The 24,902-nt window shown below is 39.2% G+C and overlaps 1 protein-coding gene across 1 annotated transcript; it reads right to left on the bottom strand.

Annotated features, from left to right (window-relative positions):
- Positions 1 to 779: 779 nt before the first annotated feature.
- LOC121873184 (allatostatins-like) lies at positions 780 to 13,968 on the bottom strand. The gene is made up of 2 exons (XM_042376520.1): positions 13,825 to 13,968; positions 780 to 2,957 (listed from the first exon to the last, which is right to left on the bottom strand). Exons 1-2 carry the CDS (start codon positions 13,954 to 13,956, stop codon positions 1,470 to 1,472), a joined length of 1,620 nt encoding a protein of 539 aa, XP_042232454.1. The 5' UTR covers positions 13,957 to 13,968; the 3' UTR covers positions 780 to 1,469.
- Positions 13,969 to 24,902: the final 10,934 nt, after the last annotated feature.

Here is a 24,902-nt window from a genome sequence, read left to right as displayed (position 1 = left end):
ACTCTTTAATCAAACATAAAACAGAGGAAAAATATAGAAAATAAATAGCTTCAATATCTTATTTTGATATACATTCGATAGTTACAGAGCATACATGTTCTCCCGTGTAGGAGGGTCACATGGCCACACAATGAACGGAATCAGGGCATAAACACAATCAATATACTCCATAGAACTCCAGTGTGGCTCACTATACATACAATATTCTTGAGGTTTAAACTATAATCCTTTCCGGAAGCACTTCTTCTGTATTGGCTCAAAGTGGACCGGGATAACCAGTAATAAACAAGAGACTATACTTTATGTTAGGTTTTGTTATACAAGTTTCTCTCGTCCTGAGGTTGGCTTCCCTTAGGCAAATCGATCCCTGGAGAATAATTCCGTTACTCTTCATGCGAATATATCTCATTAATGCATATTGAAGAAAACATTAGTCACTGCTATACAAATTTTGAATGGTTTCACCACAAGCTATAGGATAAAAATCAATATGCATTAAATCACATTGTCATTATTAAAAGGTTCAATAAGAGCCTAGTCAACCGTCTTCATAATGTCAGTCTTCAGCCTTTTAATTTATTTTTATAAATAATCTTGGACAAATATCAATATAATACGTATAGAAAATATTATATAATATTAAAGCTTAGAACATATCCTCTGTGTACAGTACTCCCCAAGTCACCTGACAAAATGCTTCAAGTTTTCTACAAACATTAATAGTATGAAAACTATAGGTGGAATGATTTTATTTTTTCAAGTTATGCAAATTCATAATATTATCTTTAATATATATTACTTTATTTCTCATATAATACTAAAGATAACATAATTGATACAGACCTAGCCTCTGGTGAGACTAAGGCTACTGGAGGTATTTGCAACACATTCTCTCATATCCAAAGAAAAAAACAATTATTTTCCTCTGTTTTTAGCATCTTGATTGCCCGACCATCACCTTAACTGATACACTTGGCAATACTGATTTTGTTTTTTTGTTTTTACATACTGAAACCTGCCACAATATGTAGTTTATGGTATAGGATAGGCCAGAGTTGTGTAGGCACAACATAGGTTAGCCTCCGTGGTGTTACCATTAGGAATTACATTTATGATTATTGACCTAAAATTGTAAAGTAAATTTGGAGAAATGTAGAAAATAAGAAAGATGAAGCTGGAACCTGTCTTGTATATGTTAGAGAATAAGATACAAGACCGAATTCAAAAGCATCCTTGAAAGTTACTACCAGCCAGCCAATTAAGCTCCGATTAGTAGAATCAGAACTAATGAGGCATTCACATACTCTTGGAGGAGTGAATACAGCCGCACTAAGCCTCACAAAACCAGGGGGTTATAATTATATGAGTAATTTCTTGCTCTAAGATTTGTTTTAGAATTCGGTCTCATCGAGGAAGTTAAGATGGGAATAATTATGCGCCTAGGTAGTGTCAGACACCTTGAAGGAGACTTAGGATGACATCTCTTCCTCTACTCCTATGTCTTGTTCATCTTCGTCGTGGTCATCGTCGCTCACCTCACGTTTTCCAAGACCAAAGCTATAAGGACCAGCTCTTTTGCCCAGGCCGAATGAATACACTCCAGAACGCCTTCCCAGGGTGTATTGGTCGGAGTCGGAATCGCTACGTTTGCCAAGACCGAAAGAATATGGGCCTGACCTTTTGCCAAGGCCGAATGAATACTGCCCAGCCTTTTTACCAAGGCCGAATGCGTATGGATCAGCTCTCTTACCAAGACCGAAAGCATAGGGGCCACTTCTTTTTCCAAGACCAAAGGCATATGGACCAGCTCTCTTTCCAAGACCGAAGGCATAATGACCAGCCTTCTTTCCAAGACCAAACGCATAGGGACCAACTCTTTTTCCCAAACCAAAGGCATACGGACCAGTCCTCTTTCCTAGACCAAAGGCGTACGGACCAGTCCTCTTTCCAAGACCAAAGGCATACGGACCAGTCCTCTTCCCCAGACCAAAGGCATACCGACCAGCTCTCTTCCCAAGACCGAAATCGTATGACCTCCTGCCAAAACCACTGTCGGGTGCATCGCTCCTCTTACCAAGTCCAAAACCATACGAGGTAGCCCTCTTGAGGTCATCGCTGTACTGTTCCAAGTCGCTGAGTTCCAGCTCATCATCCCCATCGTCGTTGTCGTTCACATTGTCATAGTCATCCGTCTCACTAAAAGCGCGTTTCCCAAGACCGAAACTGTAGGCAGTGGGTCTCTTTCCCTGTTCATATGCGTAGTAACGCTCCTCGTCATCTTCGTCACTGGAGGCACGTTTCCCAAGGCCAAAAGCATAATCCCGGGGCCTCTTGTCCATGTCCATGTCGGGATCCCGTTTGCCAAGACCGAAGGAATACATCTGAGATCTTTTATCAGAATCTTCATCAGATTCTCGCTTTCCCAGACCGAAGGCATAATTTCGTGGCCTTTTCTCTATTTCCATGTCGGGGTCCTGTTTGCCAAGGCCGAAGGAATACTGTTGGGTTCTGTTTTCCATGTCGTCGTCTTCCCTCCTTTCTTCACCAGAGTCTCGTTTTCCCAGACCAAACCCGTACAACTTTGACCTCTTGTTCTTGCTGCTTTCTCTTTTACCGATCCCGAAGGAGTATTTGGCTCTCTTGTCCTCTAGGGTATCCTCGGTGATGCTTACGTCTCGCTTTGTCCTTGGAGACGCCCCGTCCTCTACCTTTGAGACCTCCGGGAGATCGCCGACGCTTCTCTTGCCCAAACCGAAGTTATAACTACCTGATTTCTTGCCTAGCCCGAAAGAATAGAGGTCTGATCTTTTGTCCAGGCCCAAAGAGTACAAGCCCTCGCGTTTGCCCAGACCGAAGGCATAGCCGGGGGTTCGTTTTCCGAGGCCAAATCCGTAGTTGCTATGTCGTTTCCCATAATCGTAGAGGTAACTGGGCTCTGTGTCATAGTACTGCAGCACCTGGCAGGGGAGAAGAACATGTTGTTAGTATGTGTTGACTATCTTGAGGTAAATTTAACCTTAAAATATATGGGCATCTTTTACTCCAATAGGGAAGATTTCTTTTGGTAATATAGGATTTCTTTTACTCAAGTTGAGAGGGTTTGTTTTGCTCTAATAAAAAAGGGTTTCTTTTACTCTAATAAGGAAGGTTTGTTTTAATTAAATATGGAGGGTTTCTTTTAGTTAAATAGAGAAGTGTTCTTTTAGTGTAATGGGGAGGATTTACTTTAGTTAACCAAGGAGTGTTAATTTTTCAAATATAAATATCCATTTTGTGTTAAGCTCCATGCAGATGAGAAAATTGACGGCACAGTGTACTCTTTGTTTTGTTTTATCAGAGTGAGATAAACTCACCATTCATATTGTTTCTTAAATCACCCAAACAACATAGCTCGCTCCAATGGGCAAACGCGTTCACCCTCTAATGTGGTGCCGCCGAGCGGCCAGAAAGTAAAACAAAATAATTACCAGGCAAGGAATAAAAGGAGGAAGACGAAGAATTTGGCGAAATCACAATTTTCTTTTGTTTTGTTAATTTTTTTTAGCAGCTGCAATGGGGCCCCGATACTGTGCATCTATTAAGTGTTCTACTGACTCTCTGAGGAACAGAAACCTGTTTTCTGCTGATTTCTCGAAGATCCAGAGAGGTTAGTCGTATACCTACTTGTGTCATTGTTGACTGCTGACTGCTCATTAGTTTTATGAGCTCTTTCTTTATTTAGTACTGATAACGATCCACTCTTCAAAATTTCTAGTTAACATCACAATATCATTAAGATATATAAAATGAGCAGGATGTTATTGTATTGTCTAAAATAAAAGGCTGGAATTTTGAAGTTTTGGGTCATTATTTGTTTTAGGACCGCCCACGACTTTGTGGACGAAAATTGTGCTTTTCTTATATATTTCGATGTGTTTTGAATGGATTTCGCATTCATTTTTTGGGCAAATTCAAGAGAACCTCACCAGCCCAACCCAACCCAACTAAATTGTATGATAAAAACACACACAAAAAAAGAAGAATAAAACCAAACCTAACGAAACCTGACATAACCTAACCAAATCTAACTTTACCTAACCTATCTTTACCTACCTAACCTAACCAAACCTAACTTTACCTAACCTATCTTTACCTACCTAACCTAACCTTACCTACCTAACCTTACTTTACCTAACCTATATTTACCTACCTAACGTAACTTTATCCACCTAATCTAACTTTAACTAACCTTAATGGAAGAATTGGGGAGTACTTCTTGATGAGAAAAGAAACCACTGTTCACAGAACTTTTGTTGGCTCATCATCTTTACTTAAGAATTTTAGACTTTGATCCCTAATTTTCAGATGTTCATTTGTGTTATTCAAGTAGAATTAAATTTTGAGATGCCATTACAAGAGGATAAGGTAAGTGTAAGTAATCAAAATGAAAGTAGATATATTGATAAACAAGAAAAAACAGAGAAATATATTAGTAATGTGGATGAAGAATATATACACAGAATTCTTTAAACTATTAATTAAATGTCTGTGGTCAAGGTAAATGGCCAATTAAAGAAAATTCTTATGGAATCTGCTGTGAGGACGTTCTCCGGAAGAAAAGAAGAAATTTGTCAAAAAGAGTAACAGTGAAAGTTTAACAGGTTATGACAAGCAATGTTGGGTGAGTAGAAAGGGATATCATAAAGCAAAACATAGATTCAACTCGAATAACATTAAATGTAATTATAAAGATATGATAGAAAAAGTAAGACATATAAGAGTGAACTTCAAAAGAGTTAAAGCGAAAGAAAAATGCAATATCATAAATAGGTTGAAGGAACTAAAAACTAAAGACCCAAAGTTTATTGGCAAACTCTACAGAGTGTTAAAAAAATAATATTCCTATAATGATAAACAAATTCTTAGATCATTTCAAAGGGATGACTGAGGAAAGAAATTATGAAAATGAATCCAGGTTGGATATTGTCACAGATGTGAGTGTGGATAATATATTAAATGCGAACATTATAGACGATGAAATAATGAAATGCATAGGAAATCTTGAAAACAATAAATCCTGGGTTTTGACAAAATAATTAATGAATATATAAAGAGTACTACACAACTGTTATGTCCACTGTACATAAAGCTATTCAACAATGTGTTTAATACTAAAGAGTTACCGGAGGAGTGGTTTATAGGTCTCAAAGGTCCCATACATAAAAATAAAGATGATGTGAGGGAAGTAAATAAGTATGGAGGTATAACTCTTTTAAGTTGTGTTGGAAAATTATTTACATCATTGTTAAATGACAGATTAATACAATTCTGTGAAACTAAGAGTGTTATTAAAGAATTACAGGCCGGGTTTGGGTGAGGATATGCTGCCATTGATCATATATTTGTATTAGAAATGTAATCGTTTTATTTCAATGCCCAAAAAGTTATTTTATTTGTATATTGACTATAGAAAGGCCTTTGACTTTGTTTGGAGGGATGGCTTATGGTATAAACTGATAGAAGCGGAATATATGGTTATTTTATAAATGTCTTTATTAGTATGTATAGAAATATTAAGTCTTGTATAATGCATAAACAAGAGATTTCTGAGTATTTTATGAGTTGTAGGGGAGTTAGGCAAGGAGAAAATTTTTCGCCCATTCTATTTTCACTGTATGCTAATGATCTTGAAGAGTTCTTGATTGAAAGAAATTGTGAATATTTTAGTTTTAATGAGGAATGGTTAGATATGATGTTGAAATTTCTGGTATTAATGTATGCAGATGACACTGTTTTCCTGGCCAATAGTGAGAAAGGTATTGTGAATGCTCTTAAGGATATGGGGGAATATTGTAAAGAATGGAAGTTAGATATAAACAGTAATAAAACAAAGATAATGGTGTTTGGAAAAAAAAAGAAATGTGCAGCGAATGATATGATCTAAGATTTAAAGAACAAATTGAAATCGTTCATGAATATAAATATTTAGGTGTCTTGTTGAATTATAATGGTGTATTTTAAAAAACTTAACATGATTTATGTAGACAAGCAAACAGAGCCATGAATAGTTCAACAGGGAAATGTAGGAAATTTGTTCTGCCCATTGACTTGCATCTTCACCTTTTTGATGTAATGGTATTACAAATTATGACATATGGGTGTGAGGTCTGGGGATATAATATTTATAAAGATTTAGAAACTCTTCGCTTAAAACTCTTAAAACATCTCCTTAACGTTAATAAAAAATACGTGTAATTCAGTAGTGTACGGAGAATTGGGTAGATGGGCTATTGATAAACATATAAAATGGTGGGATACTGGACAAGGTTAATAAATGGGAAACAGAACAAACTGAGCCATATTATGCATTAGTTCCTTTACAAGTCAAAAGAGGGGGATAGATTCTTTTCTTCATAGCTGAACCAAATTTGATCTTTACTAAATAATTGCGGGTTGTCAGGTATATGGATGATGCAAAACTAACTTACAGGAATTCAATATGGTTAATAAATGCGGTTGAAAAAAATAAATAAATTATCAGTGGAATAGAACATCGTTATGTAATACCTGTCACTTATAAACTTTTTTCAAGTTAGAAGAATATTTAATAAGGTTTCCAAAAAAATCTCAGATCTATCTTGTGTAAATTTACCCATTGTAACTGGTAGATAATAAAATATTCCAAGAGAGCATTTCTATTAAAAATGATTAGGAATTACTCAAATAAATATAACCATTTTTTGATAATGTAAATGTATAATTAATTGTAAATTGTAATTTTGATGTGATTGTTGTGATAAGGGACTGTTAAGGGAATGTGCTCCATGTTTTATAAAAGTCTGAGACAAAAAAACTTTACCGAACCCAACCTAACTTTACCTTTGCCTTGGCAATTTTGTGTCGTTTCGTGAAAAAAAAACGGCTCATAATTAATCGGTAAGCACAACCACTGGAATTTTTTGTATCGTAAACAAAGGAACTTCTATTCATGCTGAACTGTATACCTACATACCTGTATAGAGTATCTGCATAGTTATATACATGACAATTTCACTGAATTAATATTATTATTATTACTATCATTACACTTTGGAATAATGTAGCCTGATCTTCAATTTTTTTACACTGTAGCAGCCAAATCTTAAAACCTACAGTCTTGAATTTCCATCAATAGATTGGTAGTTGCGTAGTTTTGTAGCTGTACAGTACTGTACTAAAAAGTTGGTCATCAATAAATTAGCGAGCACAATTTAAGATGTGAAAAAGTGGTGTCACTGCCAACTCTGTTACCAACTTGTAAATATCGTGATATTCTTATATCACTACTAAAATAGTAGCCGGTTTAATAGCTACTGTACTATGCAGTGCATTGGTTAACTGCCTACTACAATTTGTTTTTCATTTTAAATGGTGTAAAACTGGTGTAAAGCTGTAGCTACCACTATCACTCATACTTAAGCACCGAAGCAAGAATATTTCATTAAGTAGGTAAATAATTATCTTTTACTGCAAAATAATCGATCTGAGGCATTGAGAAATTATCCCAAGATATCTAAACTTTGATGTCAATACCCTACTGATTATATACAAAACTTGTATTGAATAATCTTGTGTTATCGCACAGTATCATGCAAGACACAATAGGCTTAATGTTTGTTTTTTTGTGTTTTTTATTACTTTCAGCCGCTTGGCGACACCACCGTCGCAGGAGGATATAAAATGTAAAATTTATTGAACTTTCCTCCTATAGTTTCAGAATCCTCGACTTAACCTAACCTAATGCTGTCATAATCTAACGAAATTTAACCTAAAATTAACCTAACATAATTAAACTTAACCTAACTAAAACCTTAATCAAACTTAACTTACACCTTTCCTTACCAACCCTACCTAAATTTAACATAACTAACCTTAACCTAACATAGCTTAACCTAACTAAACTTACCTTAACGAAATCGATTGCTAACCAACCCCCCCCTTCCCAGATAGTGTTATAGAGGAGCGGATAACAGGTACAATCATGCAAATGATCATACAACCATGAAATTTGGTATGGATTGTTCTGACCTCGAGAGGGGAAAGGTCACGGCGGACTTAGCTCCTGGGGATAAATTGTCGGTAATGGCTAGTGCTACTTGTGAACAGGGCTGTACCCCCCTGAGGGCTGAGCTACTAGCCGAGTTCGTGAAGGTCAGAGAAGAAAACTTGAAATTACAGGAAGTGATAGCGAGGATGAAGGATGAAGACACGAGACAAGGAAAGCCCGTGTCTGATGAAAACTCAGGCGAATGGAAGGTTGTGAGGAGAGGAACGACCTAAATGGAAGTGAGAAAAGACGCCAAGGAAACAACAACAGCTAAGTGTAAAAAATCTTTTAGTCCTTTGATAGACGAATTGAACGTTACCATAGTCAGAGACAGGACTGACAAGGAAGGTACAAAAACCTAAATTTTTGGCGATTCCCAGGTACAGTACCTGGACAGAGCTTTTTCTTGGTAAAAAAGAAAATAGGATGAGGGTTTGCTTGCCAAGAGCTGGGGTGGGGGATATAGTTGACAGGATGGACAATATCTTGTCTGGTAATGGGAACATTTTAACCAATTATCTGCCTCAGTGGCCGGTGTAGGAGTGAGGAGCTCCTTGATAAGTTCAAGGCAGCTATTGAATGTATTGGGTTGAAGGGAGGGATCCCTATCATATGTGGTGTCCTGCCTAGAAGGAGAGTTGTTAATGAATGGTTGTCAAGGGCAGTTGGTGTCAATGGCAGTCTTGACAGATATTGCACATTGACAAGTGGGAAAACTTTTATGCTAGGGATGGGGCGCATCAGTCTAGGGATGGGGTAGCAACCCTGGCTGGCTCTCTCGAGAGGGCAGTTCAAAAGATGTCGAAGTCTTTAAACTGCTAGGGGAACATATGGGCAGGGAGGTGGAGGAGATTGCAATGGGAACGGATAAACAAAGTGAAAGGTTGCATGGAAACAGTGCTAGGAATGATGACAAAGCTAAATTAGACAGCGAGTTAAGACCTAAACGTGGCAAAAAGAGGACTCAGAACACGACTAACCTAAATGTTTATGCAAACAGTAGAAGTATGAGAAACAAAATGGATGAAATTAGGGCGTTGATATGTACCGAAAAAATCAATATAAAAGCATTCACCGAAACAGGGATGAACTTAGACTCACGTGAGTTACCTGCCGAATACCAAATTGCAGGTTACAAATTATTCCATACCGATAGGAAGATTAGAAAAGGAGGCGGCGTAACAATCTATGTCAAGGATAATCTGAAATGTGAAATTAATAAGGAAATAAAAACTGAACTGAATACAGAAAAAATTGGGAAAAATTAATCGCAGGAGTAATATATAGACCTCCTAATCTTGATAGAGTTAATGAGCGACCTATTTGGGATGAAATGCGCAGGGCTTCCAGGCACAGCAATGTCTGTATAGTAAGAGACTATAACTTTAGCCAAATAGATTGGATCAACCTTACAGGTAACTCAAAACCAGATGATTTTCTTGAAAGAGTTCAGGACTGTTTCCTAAGTCAACATACTTTATAGACGAATCCACCCAGGGTAATCATATGCTCGATTTAGTTCTGTCAAACAGAGAAGACCTCATTAGTAATGTCGAGGTGGGGAACGAACTTGCCAACAGCGATCACAAAGAAATAGGATTTCAATTAAAATTTAATGGCAGTCACAAGGAAAACTCCATTAAAGTCCCAGATTTCAGATGGGCAAACCTTGATAGTTGGAAAAGACAGCTGAGAGAAGGGGTATCACATTTGGGGATGGATTACATGACCTAGCGTGAGGTGACCTCACACAATGTACCCACAGAGGGTGACCTCACTTTACCTGGAGACCTGACAATGATATCCTCACAGAATATGGCGGTTGGGGATGACCTAATCACGAGATCTGAGGTTGACGAGTTCCACAACAATTTAAATAATGAGTTACTTAATGCACAAAGGCAGAACATACCATACAAAAAACTCAGATCAGACAACAGTGACCCTAAATGGATAAATAATGATTTAAAGAATATTATTGGACAAAAGAAGGCTATAGATAGAAGAATAAATCGTGGTATAGTTTACATCCGAGATTATTATAAGGTATTGGCCAGTACGGTTAAGACCGAGATAAGAAAAGCAAAGAGGAATAATGAACTAAAGGTAGCAAGGGAGGAGAAGTCAATCCCCAAGGGATTATTTCAAATGTATCAAACTAAAACACGAGAAAAGATTGGACCAATACTGTCAGATACCAGCGAGCTAACTGATAACGACGGAGAAATGAGCAATAATCTGAATAAATATTTTTCAACAGTTTTCACCACCGAAAATTTAAACATGTTACCCGAGGCACCGACTATATACAGAGATAGTGAAGAATTAGATTAAGCGAGATAGTAGTGACTAGTAACGACGTTAGTATGCAAATAGACAAGCTAAAGCCTAATAAGTCGCCAGGCCCCGATGAGATGTTTGCCAGAGTATTAAAGGAATGTAAGGAAGAGCTCAGTATGACCTTAGCAAATTTGTTTAACCTTTTCCTTAAAAATGGGTGTAGTACCAGAATCCTGGAGGATAGCGAATTTAATACCGATTTTCAAGAAGGGGGATAGATAACTATCCTCTAACTACAAACCAGTCAATTTAACATCAATTGTAGGCAAATTACTGGAAGCAATAATTTCAAACTTTGTTAGAAATCACCCGGAGAAACACAATTTGATCAATGATTCCCAACATAGCTTTACAAGCGGGCGTTCATGTCTAACTATTCTATTAACATTCTTTTCAGCTGTTTTCCAATCAGTGGACGAGGGGCACGACTATGATGTGGTATATCTTGACTTTAGTAAAGCCTTCGACAGAGTCCCACACGAAAGACTAATAAGAAAAGTGGAGGCCCTGGAATTGGAGGAGATATTCTAAAATGGATTAGTATGTGGTTACAGGACAGGAAACAGCGAGTGAGCATTAACGGCACTAATTCCGATTAGAATAACGTCACTAGTGGAGTATCCCAAGACTCAGTACTTGGACCATTAGTATTTATTGTGTACATAAGCGACATAGATATCGGCGTAGACAGCAACATAAGTAAATTTGCCGATGACACTAAAATAGGGCGTACAATTAAATCTGACGAGGACTCCGCAAAACTACAGGAAGACCCCAGTAAAAAATTTTGGAATGGTCTGAAAAATGGCAGATGAAATTCAATGTCGACAAATGTATAATACTTAGTCTAGGAAATGTAAACAGAGAAACCAGATATCAGATGAACAACGATATTACAGAGAAATCCGAATGTGAGAAAGATTTAGGAGTAATGATAAGTAGGAATCTTAAGCCAAGTAAATACTGTGAATTTGCTTGAAACAAGGCTAATAGAGTACTTGGGTTCATGCAGAGGAGTGTTAGTTACAAGACTAGAGAGGTCATTCTAAAACTATATCTTGCGCTTGTGAGACATCACTTGGATTACGCAGTTCAATTCTGGTCAACGTATTACAGAACGGATATTGAATCCCTAGAAATAATTCAAGACTAATCCCGGGCATTAGAAACCTTGAATACAGAGACAGGTTAAAGCATCTTAATTTGCACTTCCTCGAGAGACGTAGATTGAGGGGCGATATGATAGAGGTGTATAAATGGAAGTCCATGCTAAGCAAAGGGGACAAAACAAAGGTACTCAAACTATCCAACTAGAAGTGAACTCGCGACAATGGTTTTAAATTAGACAAATTTAGATTTAGGCGTGAAATTGGTAAACATTTGATTGGAAATAGAGTAGTGGATGAATGGAACAAGTTACCAAACATCATCATTAACTCGAATACGCTGGATATCTTCAAACATAGGTTGGGTGGATATATGAGCAATAGGGGTTGGGTGTAAATGGGACTGCCCAGTATGGGCCATTAGGCCCGCTGCAGTTTCCTCCATTCTTAAGTTCTTATGTTCTTATGTAATATGGGTCACTTATCAAATCTATCCGATTGGACATCCAAAATTCCAAGATGGCGGCCATTTTATAAGGTGACCGCTTAATTTGCCTAAACTATTTTTTTCTTTTACATATAATGACTTATTATTGGGCAATCTGTGCACATAGGTGTCTATTCCTATGTTTTAAAGCATGCTGGAACAGATTATGATTGCTTTGGAACCCTGAGATATGTCTTTTATTCATAATTTAACGGTACTGCACATACTTTTACCTCTTTTCATAAAAATAAGTGTAAGCGATTCTTAGTTAAACAATGATAAACCTGTTTATATCTTGTTCATATCCTTGGGAGATATTGTTATAAGAATTCTTTCATATTTACAGCTGCTGGTATGTGCATCCACACAGAGCTGTTGGAGTGAGACCAGAGCTGATACATTTACATCACTATCCAATGTCTTTCTTGCAAGAACAATTGGTCAGTTCTTGGCAGCTCGGTGCTATTAGTGGAAGGTCTGTCCAGTGTATTGCCACATATCTCCTTTCTTTTTCCAGCCCCAGTTAGCAGGACTTGGAATGTCTGGTTGGGTTGCTGTTGCCTGTTCCCTAATCATTCCACCTTGATAGACTGCATGTTTTACATGCTTCTTCAGGGCAGATCGTGTTGGTGGAATTGCATTTTTATTATCTCTGTTTGCGAGCGAATAAATCAAGTCTTGCACCACTGACACATAAAGCTGGATTAGACCTGTCATACATCACCACCAAAAGCCTTTCCAAGACACGGAGGTCTTCTTCACTAGCTGATGTAGGACACTGACTGAGTTTGGTGAAGGTACTGGAGACCTCGTTAAACACATTCCATGTTTGCCATGCAGTCTTTTCACCTTTACCACGGAAGGCTGACACAACATCACAACCACTGAATGCATGGAAAAATGTGATTCCAGTGGCTTTTTCAGGCCCTATGACTACAACTATCTCATGAACAGGAATCCATTTTATATAAGCCCTTTGACCATAAGAAATCCACATTTCTTCAAGACAAATTTCTCCTGATGATGTGAACACGGATATAGCTATGACAACGATATCTGTATCATTGGCTTTTGTGAGAACTCTTTTACTGCCTTCCAATACAACTTGTCTTATATGTACAAAGAGGTGAGTATCTGCCTCTTCGTGGAAACATGTAGTCAACTCTCCTAGAGGGCTATCATGGTTGCTAATGGCATCTTCTCCCTTTGTTACAATAACTGTGCATGGTGTAACAATTTATCACATTTTGTCCGCGAGGAAGTGAAAAAGTTCAGTCTTGTTATTGTCATCTCTTAGAAAGCTTCTCCAATTTGTTGGAGCTTTGCTAGTTTATGTCACCCTTCGTTTGATACTCTGACCTAGTTTTGACCTGGTTTAAACCTTTAAACTGTCCTTTTTACAGACATCAAACACAACATCCACCCTATTATGTTTGGTAAAGTAAGATTCCAATTTTGGAAGAACATCTTCACTGGGATGCTCCTTAAAAATCTTTGGTGATTAGGAGGAAGTGCATTAATCATAGCTGAACCATCTATTATTACTGTATGATGTCAGCAGCTTGTTCTGTGTCTACAGTAGCTTCGTCACACTAGCTTTAAAATTTTTAACTAGCTGAGCCTACATCCTCTTGGAATGCAAGCAAAACATCTCTTCCTTGATTGTGAGCTTCCAGTTGAGAAATATGTGAAACCAATTGGTCCTTAAGTCTAGTAGAATGAACTTCAGGTGATTCGACACTGATATGTAGACACTAATGAGACCTAGTGAATGTTCCTCTCATCTCCCACCCTATTGTCTCTTTCTCTCCTTCCCAAGGACTCACATCTAGGAGGCGTGAAGTGTCTGGGTCATCGAGGTCTTCCAGGTAGTCGTGGGCTGTGGTAGTGGTGGTGGTCAGCAGGAGGACAACCACCACCAAGACACACGTGCCCAGCCCGCCATGCTCTCCCACCATCCTACACCACTGATTCTGCAAAGTAAACAAACACTTAGTTCTTCATGAAGGAGAGTAATATGGATGATAAGAGTAATTAAAACCACATACTAATTTTACCAACCACCCCTTATGTTAAAGAACATCTTATTTATTTACACGATATACACATAATAAAGGTAAACAATAAAAATTCCCTCTGCATTGGATTAGCCCCTGTCTAATGGACAGTGGTACTTATATAAATATAGGTTAATACATCAGTATTATATAATTCCATCACCCACGTAATTTTCCATGAGCTGTGAGATATCATGAAGTGATCATGTGATCACTAGTTTCCACTGATGGGCGCCTTCCTGCAGAAGCTGACACACCATTTTTTAGAGCCAGCTTACCTTCAGTTATCACTTAACTCTCACAAAGCATAGACGTTGACTCCTAAGCCTACCAAATTAGCTTGCCCTCTATTTCCTAATACTCACAGCTTTCAGTGTTAATTATGGTGATATCCTTGTTGCCTGTACAGACTATTTTTATAAATAAATGGAGAAAAGACCATTTGGGTTTTGCAAACTTAACCCATAAATATTTTTTGATATGTAACTAAGTCACCTGTCATCAGTCAAGTTCAGTTGACCGGAAACGGCTACAGTATCACATTCTGAAACAAGTCAACAGACGATATTTATGTTGTGGAGGAAATATTCAGCTTTGAAATTTATCTTCAGGTTTAGTGCGTATCTTTGCTGGCTCCTCAATGACAATCAACGAGAAATAATAGTTGAGAGAGAGAGAGAGAGAGAGAGGAAATTTACAAAAATAAAAATAAACGTATAGGCAGACATGGAAGGGGAAACTACAAAAAAACATTATCCAAAACTGTTTCCTCACATTATCTCACACTACCTGAGGGAATGCCGACATTAAGAACTTGATTCTTTTGGGTCCACCGTATAAGACTTTCCTCACTAAGATCATCTGTTTTTTATTATTATGTTCCCAGGCCCTACTTACGCGACACACACACACACACACACACACACACACACACACACACACGCACTCACACTGCTACTACTACTACTTTGCTGTCCTTCGGAATAGAGTATGACGATCATCCAGCTATGAGACGATGATATGAGTTATTAAGGATGTCACCTAGGTTGGTGAGTCTTAAGGTGACTAAAGAGGCCGATACGAAACCGGTAGGGTCGTTCACGGATGTTGCACATGTGGAGGGCTACATCTAGAACAGGAGGGGCGGCGGTAGAGTCTTTCCGTCGTTGGCGCTTGTCTGCCTCGGTTTGCAGTCGGACAAATTCGAAAGTATTGACACCTTCTTCTGTGGTGCTTCTCCAAGCGTTACGGTGTGGAGTAATCGTCTCCCAGGCGAGGGGAACGATTTGACACTTTTTCAGGTTTGTCTTAAAACTATCCCTATACCTTTTCAGTTGCCCGCAAGCGTTATGTTTACTATTCGTTAGATAACTGTAAAGTAGCTGCTTTGGTAGTTTACTGTCGTCCATGTGGGTAACATGGCCAGTCCAACGTAGTTGTTCATGGATAATGGTAGCCTCGATGCTCCTGCAGTTGGTGTCAGCGAGAATACTGGCATTTGTTCTCTTGTCTTACCAGCGAGCTAAGAGGATGGAGCATAGACTAAGTAGGTGAAAGTTTTCAAGTGCCTTGAGGTGCCTCCTGTGTGTGATCCATGTCTTACTGCCATATAGCAGGGTGGGGAGGACCACTGCTCCATATGCGTGCAACTTTGTTGATAATCTCAGCTCCCTACAACTGAAGACACGGGTACAGAGTCTGCCAAAGGCTTGAGAAGCACATCTGATCCGATGTTGAATCTCTTTATCGATGTCCGCGGTGGTGGACAGGTGGGAGCGATATACTGAAAGTGGGTATCATTAGAGAGGGTAGTACCATAAAGCAGGATGGATGGTGGAGGTATGGCTGAAACAGGGGCAGGTTGAGAGAGAATCTAAGTCTTATGTACTTTCACATCAAGGCCGAAGTGTTCACACACTTCTGCGTCGGTGTTTAGGATATCCTGTAGCCCGCGTTCAGTGTAAGCGACAAGGGTGAGGTCGTTTGCATACTGAAGTTCAGTTATAAAAGCTGCTGACACCTTTGTTCCTGCCTGGAGTCATCTTATGTTGAAAAGATCCTTCATCCGGTACTGGATGTCCACCCCGCTGGCTAAATTGGCTTTGGCTTGAGCAAGGAAGGAAGCCAAGAAAATGGAAAAGAGAGTTGTTTTACCCTCGTTTGGATGGGGTAGAACTCAGACTGAGTGCCATTGTGCAGTGCACTGCCGTTCATGCCAATGTGGAGTTGCCTCACAATGGCGATGAATTTTGGTTGGCAGGTAAAATAGCAGAGAGTCCGCCAGAAGGCTTCCTGCTGACCTAGTCGAAGGCATTGGTTAGGTCGATGAAGGCCTTGTACAGGTCTTTGTACTTTTCCTGTAACTGGCGGGCAGCAAAGATCATGTCAGTGGTGCCACGTGATGGTCTAAAGCCACATTGAGATTCTGGGAGGAAGTTTTCCGCCTCAGGAAGAAGTCTTATTTAGGTGGACTTGGGAGATAATGTTGCTAGCTATGGACAGCAGCAAGATCCCACGGTAGTGGCCAAAGAATGACTGGTCTCCCTTGTTCTTATAATTATTGAGGATGGATCCGTCTTTTAGAACTTGGGAGATTTGCTCCTTTTCCCATATATTCGCCAGGAGAGACGGCTAGTAAGCAGAGGTCCTCCTGCTTTATGCCGCTCGGCTGGGATTCCATCAGGCCATGATGCTTTGTTATTCTTCATCTGTTTGATAGCAGTAGCTAAATTTTGACCAAATCCCAGGTTGATGATCTGTCTTTCTGCCTCATTTACACACAATTGCAGGGTTTCAATTGTTTCTCTTACTTTGACAACACAAGTTATATCTATCGTTTCTCACTATGGATCTTTATTTTATTTTATTTTTTGCATTTGTTTATGGTTCTATATTATTATAATTATTATATTTAATATTTTTAATTTGTATATTATTATTATTATTATTATTATTATTATTATTATTATTATTATTATTATTATTATTATTATTATTATTATTATTATTATTATTATTATTATTATTATTATTGTCATTGTCATATATCTTCGCCTTTCAGGCCCTGACGTGGGTCATTGACCTATGACCGGGTGGGCTAATCCCCATAAAAAATAAATAAATAAATAAAACCTCATCCAGGGATGGATGGTTGCTGAAATGGGTCAGCTCTGGATGCTGAGTGACCTGCTGGGTAGTCAGGACACCCACAATGGTATTTCGGTTGAGCAGCAAATGGTAGTGCTCTTTCCAGCGCTGAAGGAGGCTTTCTTCGCCTTTAATTAGGGTGTTACCGTCGGATGAGCGACGGGGAGAGCGCCACGAGTGATTGGCCCATAACATGTTTTAGTGGAATTGAAAAATTCGCACATCTTGTGTTGATCTGCAGGTTTTTGCATTTTACAGTCGTTCTTTAGCTTGCGAAGTTCGCGTTGGGCCGTCGCTTTCTTCTTGCGGAAGGTATTAGCTGTGGTCCGAGACTGAGGGTTGTTCTACCAGTCAGTTAAAGTAGCATATTTATCATCGACGAGTACATTGATTTCCGGGTAATTTTCATCAAACTAGTCCTGGTGTATTCTTTCGACCTGACCGGGGGTCTCTCTGCAGGTTTTTGGCTTGACAGTGTCGAGAATACCCCATTCGGCACTTGGATTTGGATTGTTTGTTGTTGGGTTGTTTATCAGTCCATGCTCGAGTTGTTCTCTGAAAGCATGTAACACCGCTGGATCCTCCAGACGCTGACGCTTGTTACCTTCCCCGTTTTGGGGCGACGTGAAGTGAGAGCTTGGTTCTGACGAGCCGATGATCATTGTTACAGTGGTCTGAGTCATGTATTGCTCGGGTGATGAGGACATCTTGGCGATCTCTTTCTCTGACAATGATGTAGTCAATGAGATGCCAGTGTTTGGATCGTGGGTGTTGCCACGAACCTTTGAACTTGTCGGCCTGCCTAAATACTTGTGATAGAGAGGTAGTGTACATCACACTTGCTGAAGAGGAGTAAGCCATTGGGATTACACTTACCTAGTCCATTTCTCCCTAATGATTTCCTGCCAAATGTCAGCATCTCTGCCAATTTTGGCAATAAAGTCACCAAGGAGCACAACCTTATCTTCTCTGGGGATAGAGGTTAGCACTCTGTCAAGGTCAGTGTAAGAGGACTCCTTGATGTTATCTGCATCCGGTGTTGGGGTGTATGCACTGATGAAAAAGAGCATGATGTGAGTGATTCAGTGTGACTCTGAGCCTCATGAGGCGGTCGTTAATCCCAACAGGCATTTCAGTTAGCCTGTGTAAGATGGGTTGACGGATGGCAAAGCTAACTCCATAAATTTGGTTTATCTCCGCAGCGGGCTTACCCTTACAGAAGAAGGTATAGCCAGACCCTGTTCTGTGAGTCAACAATCGTCTGGGAGCCAGGACTCACTAATAACTGCTATATCGATGTTGTACCTAGCCAGCTCTTTTGCCACAAGGGCAGTTCTTCTCTCAGGATTCTCATTTGTGCCATTATCCAGAAGAGTCCTGACATTCCAAGCAGCGACCATAAAAGGTTGTATAGTTATTGTTTTGATTTCGGATTATAATTGTGTTTTCGACAGTATAAAGTTCACCTTACCAGGTGTGGTTGAACAGTCAGGTTGGTTCTTTAAGCAGGCTATGTTTAGGGAACCTTTTCTAGCCCCCTACCCATGTGGGGTGAGCAGAGTGGATCCTCGGAAAGGGTGCTCAGTCGTCTTAGTAGCTTGTCCATCATTGCATTGCCTTCGTCTGCCAGTGTAGTCGTTGGATTCCCATGTTGGTCACCTCTTCCACCTATACTACCATTGGGGTCTTGTTGGTGCTCTGTAAGCATGTCTGCCTGATGCGGGACTCCACTGCAGATTTTTCGTTTGGGGTTTACTTCTGCATCCTTATGCCTACCAAGGTTAATCCACAAGGTAGTGGAACAGTGGTTGTTAGGCGCCTGAACATGTCCACATGCCAGTGGGCCTATGCGCCATCCCTCTGGGCCCACTGCTACTCCGAGATCCCCTGCTTTTCTAGCCTTGGTCCACGAGAAACCCAGTTACCGTGTGTTGCCACGAGGAGGCACAGCAGGATTCTTGATGGTGAAGAGTCTGTGTACTGACAGGGGGAGACTTAATCAAGTTGCTTCCCAGTTTGCCACGAGGGCTAGCCAGCAGCGGTAGCTGAAAGCAAGAGGAAGCAAGCAGTGCTTACACCTTAACACTAACATAATGCTGCCATTATGAAAAAAGGTGAAGTAAAGTAATCTGCCTCGAAACCTAATTGGCACCATCAAAAGGGGTCGCTGATTGGACGAGCTTATATAAAGGAAGTCGCTGATTGGTGGTATATAGTACAAAGATCTCGCTCATTGGTCTTCTTATCAGCTAGAACACATCACTGGCCGTTGCCGTTGTTGACTTCAGGAAGGCTTTTGACCTTATTGATCACTGCTCTGTTATCAACAAGGCCATTGCACTAGGGCTGCCCACCGACCTGGTCTCATGGCTCACTGGTTTCCTGAGTGAGCGTCGTCAGGCAGTCAGGTACCAGGGCTCTGTCTCCACATTCCAACACCTCACTTGCTGTGATCCTCAGGGACCAAGATGGGACCACTGTGCTTCCTAATCCTGATCGATGCTCTGTCGGACACTCCTCACAGGTGGAAGTATGTGGATGACTGCACTGTGGGGGTTACAGTGGACAACACCTCAAAGGACTACTCATCGCTACAAGGCACCCTGGACAGGCTACAGGCTACAGGCATGGAGTATGGAGAACAAGGTCACCATTTATCACACCAAAACCGTATTCATGCACTTCAATGCCGCCACCACTCCAGTGCAAGCTCCAGCAGTTACAGTGGGTGCCCATCCTCCAGTTAGTGCAATCTGCCAAACTCCTGGGAGTAACTATAGACCACAAACTGGACTGAAAGGCCCATGTAAACAACACTATCAAGGCAGCCTCGTGCCGACTCTACATACTACGACGACTCAGGTCACTTGGGGTAACCACGCCAGAGCTGAGGACCATCTACAATGCATTTATTTTCCCTAAATTAACGTATGCGTCACCAGCCTGGTCGTCTTCTCTCAGCTCCTCAACGTCAGCTAGAAGGTACAGAAGAGGGCCTGCAGAATCATGCTCGGTGCAGACTACTAAGGCTACAACAACGCCTTCTCCACCCTGGAAATGCCATCCCTCAGTGACCTCCACCACCACGCACTAGCAGGGTTTGGCAGTGAACTACTGAACTATCCTCGTCATCGCCACCTACTGCCACCGGGAGTCCCCCGCCCACCGGGTGTACTCCGTCACTACAACAAAATTCAGCCCACAGAGCCCGCACTGATAGATATAAGAATAGCACCATCCCATCTATTGTTAAAATAATAAACAGATCCTGATTTATGTACTGTACAGCCCTGTAAATGTATTCAACGTATATCTAATATACTATAGACTAGGCGTTTGTGTGTGTGTGTGTGTGTGTGTCTGTTCTGGGTAGCCGAAACGGCACAATCGTTTTTCATCAGACTTGGTGGAAAAATTGCAAAAAATTCGTAGTGGAACAAACCTGGTCCAATATCGATGGTTTCTTTAGGAAGCCTTTACATAACCATTATATTTACACTGGAAAACGATGCAAGTCTACGGTCTTGGCGCACCCTCATTCGCTGTACGCTGTCAGCCACGATTGCAGCTATCGTATGGCTCCCTCCTACTCTCCCCACTTTTTTGCTTAGCCTACTTTTCTTTTAATGTTGTTTGGAATAGTAAAGGAAGGAAGATGAGTAAACAGAAGAATAAAGATGGGGGAGCAGAGTTCATCATGCGTCTGGATGCGCAGTTTCAACGTTACCAGACGACCTTACAGCTACAGTGTATACTTATTTCTGTGGGTGACTGTACATGGAAAAAGAGAAGAGATAAATAGATAATAACAGGAGTGCATGGAGAAGATGACTAACAGACACAGGAAGAATATAGACAGTGAAACAGAGAGGAGGTTGACAAAAATAGACAGATTCATACATGCATATATAGACAATATGGCAACTAACATGACAGACAGACAGCTGACTGACTGGTTCACATTAGACAAACAGGCTGACACACGCCAACAACAGATAAGACAGACAGTTGGGAAGGCAATAGACAGGACGGATAGACTCGAGACAAATTAGAAGGCATTTATAAACAAGAATAACACCAAATTGACCATAGCTGCGTCAGTGAGGGTAGGAGGTCTTTATCCACCAGCGTAAATAATAAGACGCATTGAAAACTAACACCCTCGCGCAGTAAGAACATCAATGGTCGGTCAGTCATGTGAGATGGGCCTAAAACTGACTAACGTAGATGATGCCTATGATGACTTAACACAGGTGATGACTTAAGCAGATGGTGACTAATATAACCAGAATCAAGGTCACTTCTCTTCATAATATAATTTATCTCGGAATGATCATCGGGATTCATAATACTTTTATGATTTAAACCTCTCCTTATGGCCAATATTTCTTTAACTAATTATTCTAACCTTTATTCTATTCCTTCTTATAGTATATTAGATACTGTAAGTATCACGACCACGACCATGATTATAACAACCACGACCATGATTATAACAACCACTACCATGATTATAACAACCACGACCATGATTATAGCAACCACGACTATGATTATAACAACCACGACCATGATTGTAGCAACCACGGCTATGATTATAACAAGCATGACCATGAATATAACAACCACGACCATGACAATAACAACCACAACCACGATTATAACAACCACGACCATGATTATAACAACAACGACCATGATTATGAATACCACGACCATGATTATAACAACCACGACTATGAGTATAACAACCACGACCATGAATATAACAACCACGACCATGATTATAACAACCACGACCATGATTATAACAACCACGACTATGATTATAACAACCACGACCATGAATATAACAACCACGACCAAGGATTATAACAACCACGACAATAATTATAACAACCACGACTATGATTATAACAACCACGACCATGATTATAACAACCACGACCATGATTATAACAACCACGACCATGATTATGACAACCACGAACATGATTATAACGACCACGACCATGATTATAACACGCACGACCATGATTATAACAATAACGACCATGAATATAACAACCACGACCATGATTATAACAACCACGACCAATAATTATAACAACCACGACTATGATTATAACAACCACGACCATGAATATAACAACCACGACCATGATTATAACAACCACGACTATGATTATAACAACCACGACCATGAATATAACAACCACGACTATGATCATAACCACGAATTATAACAACCACGACCATTGAATATAACAACCACGACCATGATTATAACAACCACGACAATAATTATAACCACGACCATGATTATAACAACCACGACTATGATTATAAATAAACCACGACCATGATTATAACAACTACGAAAATGATTATAACAACCACGACCATGATTATAACAACCACAACCATGATTAAACAACCACGACCATGATTATAACAACCACGACCATGAATATAACAACCACGACAATAATTATAACAACCACGACTATGATTATAACAACCACGACCATGAATATAACAACCACGACCATGATTATAACAACCACGACTATGATTATAACAACCACGACCATGAATATAACAACCACGACTATGATCATAACCACGACTATGATTATAACAACCACGACCATGAATATAACAACCAAGACCATGATTATAACAACCACGACAATAATTATAACCACGACCATGATTATCAACAAACGACTATGATTATAACAACCACGACCATGATTATAACAACTACGAAAATGATTATAACAACCACGACCATGATTATAACAACCACGACCAGGATTATAACAACCACGACTGTGATTATAACAACCACGACTATGATTATAACAACCACGACCATGATTATAACAACCACGACCATGTGATTATAACAACCACGACTATGATTATAACAACCACGACCATGATTATAACAACCACGACTATGATTATAACAACCACGACCATGATTATAACAACCACGACTATGATTATAACAACCACGACCATGATTATAAATAAACCACGACCATGATTAAATAACCACGACCATGATTATAACCACGACGATGGATTTAACAACCACGACCATGATTATAACAACCACGACCATGATTATAACAACCACGACTGTGATTATAACAACCACGACCATGATTATAACAACCACGACCATGATTATAACAACCACGACCATGATTATAACAACCACGACCATGATTATAACAACCACGACCATGATTATAACAACCACGACCATGATTATAACAACCACGACCATGATTATAACAACCACGACTGTGATTATAACAACCACGACTGTGATTATAACAACCACGACTATGATCATTACCACGAGTATGATTATAACAACGCATTAGATGATGAAAGAGAGAGAGAGAGAGAGAGAGAGAGAGAGAGAGAGAGAGAGAGAGAGAGAGAGAGAGGAATAATACATAGAGTCGCTTCAAACCATCACAGTTGGGTGATCGTCACTTTAATTACCCAATTTTTTTTATTGCGTTCAAAATGCCTATCATTCCACAAACACAAAAAAAGGATAAAATATAACGAAAAATATCAAAATATTATTATTGTAAGCTGGAGGTCGCGTACACATAACCATATTCTGTTTTCAGTATTAATCACTTGTTTTTCTAAATAGTTAGCTTAAGTTAGGGTTTAAGTGGATGTGTATTTCATAAGTTAAGTGGAATTATAATTCATACGTTATAAGTTATTTAAGTCAGCGTTTATTTTTTGTATTTTTTATTTTTTTACAAGATTAGCCCACCCGGGCACAGGTCACTGACCGACATCGGGGCCTAGGAGGCGAAAAGGTAATAATAATAATAACAATAATAATAATTAGTTCCTAGGAAATACAATTTATATTGAAAAATAAAAAAATAAAAAATATAGTAATAATAATGACTACAATAATAATAATAATAATAATAATAATAATAATAATAATAATAATAATAATAATAATAATAATAATAATAATAATAATAATGATAATAATAATAATAATAATAATAATAATAATGACTACAATAATAATAATAATAATAATAATAATAATAATAATAATAATAAATAACCATAAGGAAAAAACAAAAATCAATGGTGAGAAACGATAAGTTGTGTTGTCAAAGTAAGAGAAGCAATTGAGACCCTGCAATTGTGTGTAAATGAGACAGAAAGTCAAATGAGCAACCTGGAACTTCGTAAAAATATTCGTGATGCCACATGGCAGCAGGGTTTACCATTAGACAACACATTATGCGTTCAATATCTTCCCAGGCGGTAGTACCTCCCTGTTTGGTAGCTGCCTACTACCTACTACCTTCCTATTTAGGTGGTTATAAATAATAAAAACGCTATAACAAAAATACTGTTACATGGCCCACAAGTAGATGCTGTCATTTATTAATAAAAGTGTTGAGGAAATTTTGGTTGTACAGTACTGTACATGCTTACACCTTAAGAGGAATATCTATCGTAAGAACCTTTGAGAAATTTCGTCCTGACACCCAGTAATTTTGGCTCCTTGCTGGTAATCTTTAGGTAATATTGTTTAAACAGAGAACGCTAAATTCTGTGATTAATGTATAAGACTTAGCGAGGGGCAGGTTTAATCACGGTGTGTGGAAGTCTTGGCCAGAGAGTAATGA

This window comes from Homarus americanus, unplaced genomic scaffold (assembly GCF_018991925.1).
Source record: "Homarus americanus isolate GMGI-L3 unplaced genomic scaffold, GMGI_Hamer_2.0 scaffold32929, whole genome shotgun sequence".
Classification (NCBI taxonomy): domain Eukaryota; kingdom Metazoa; phylum Arthropoda; class Malacostraca; order Decapoda; family Nephropidae; genus Homarus; species Homarus americanus.
The sequence above is the reverse complement of the archived record's forward strand: the minus strand, read 5'-3'. Positions and strand labels throughout refer to the sequence as shown.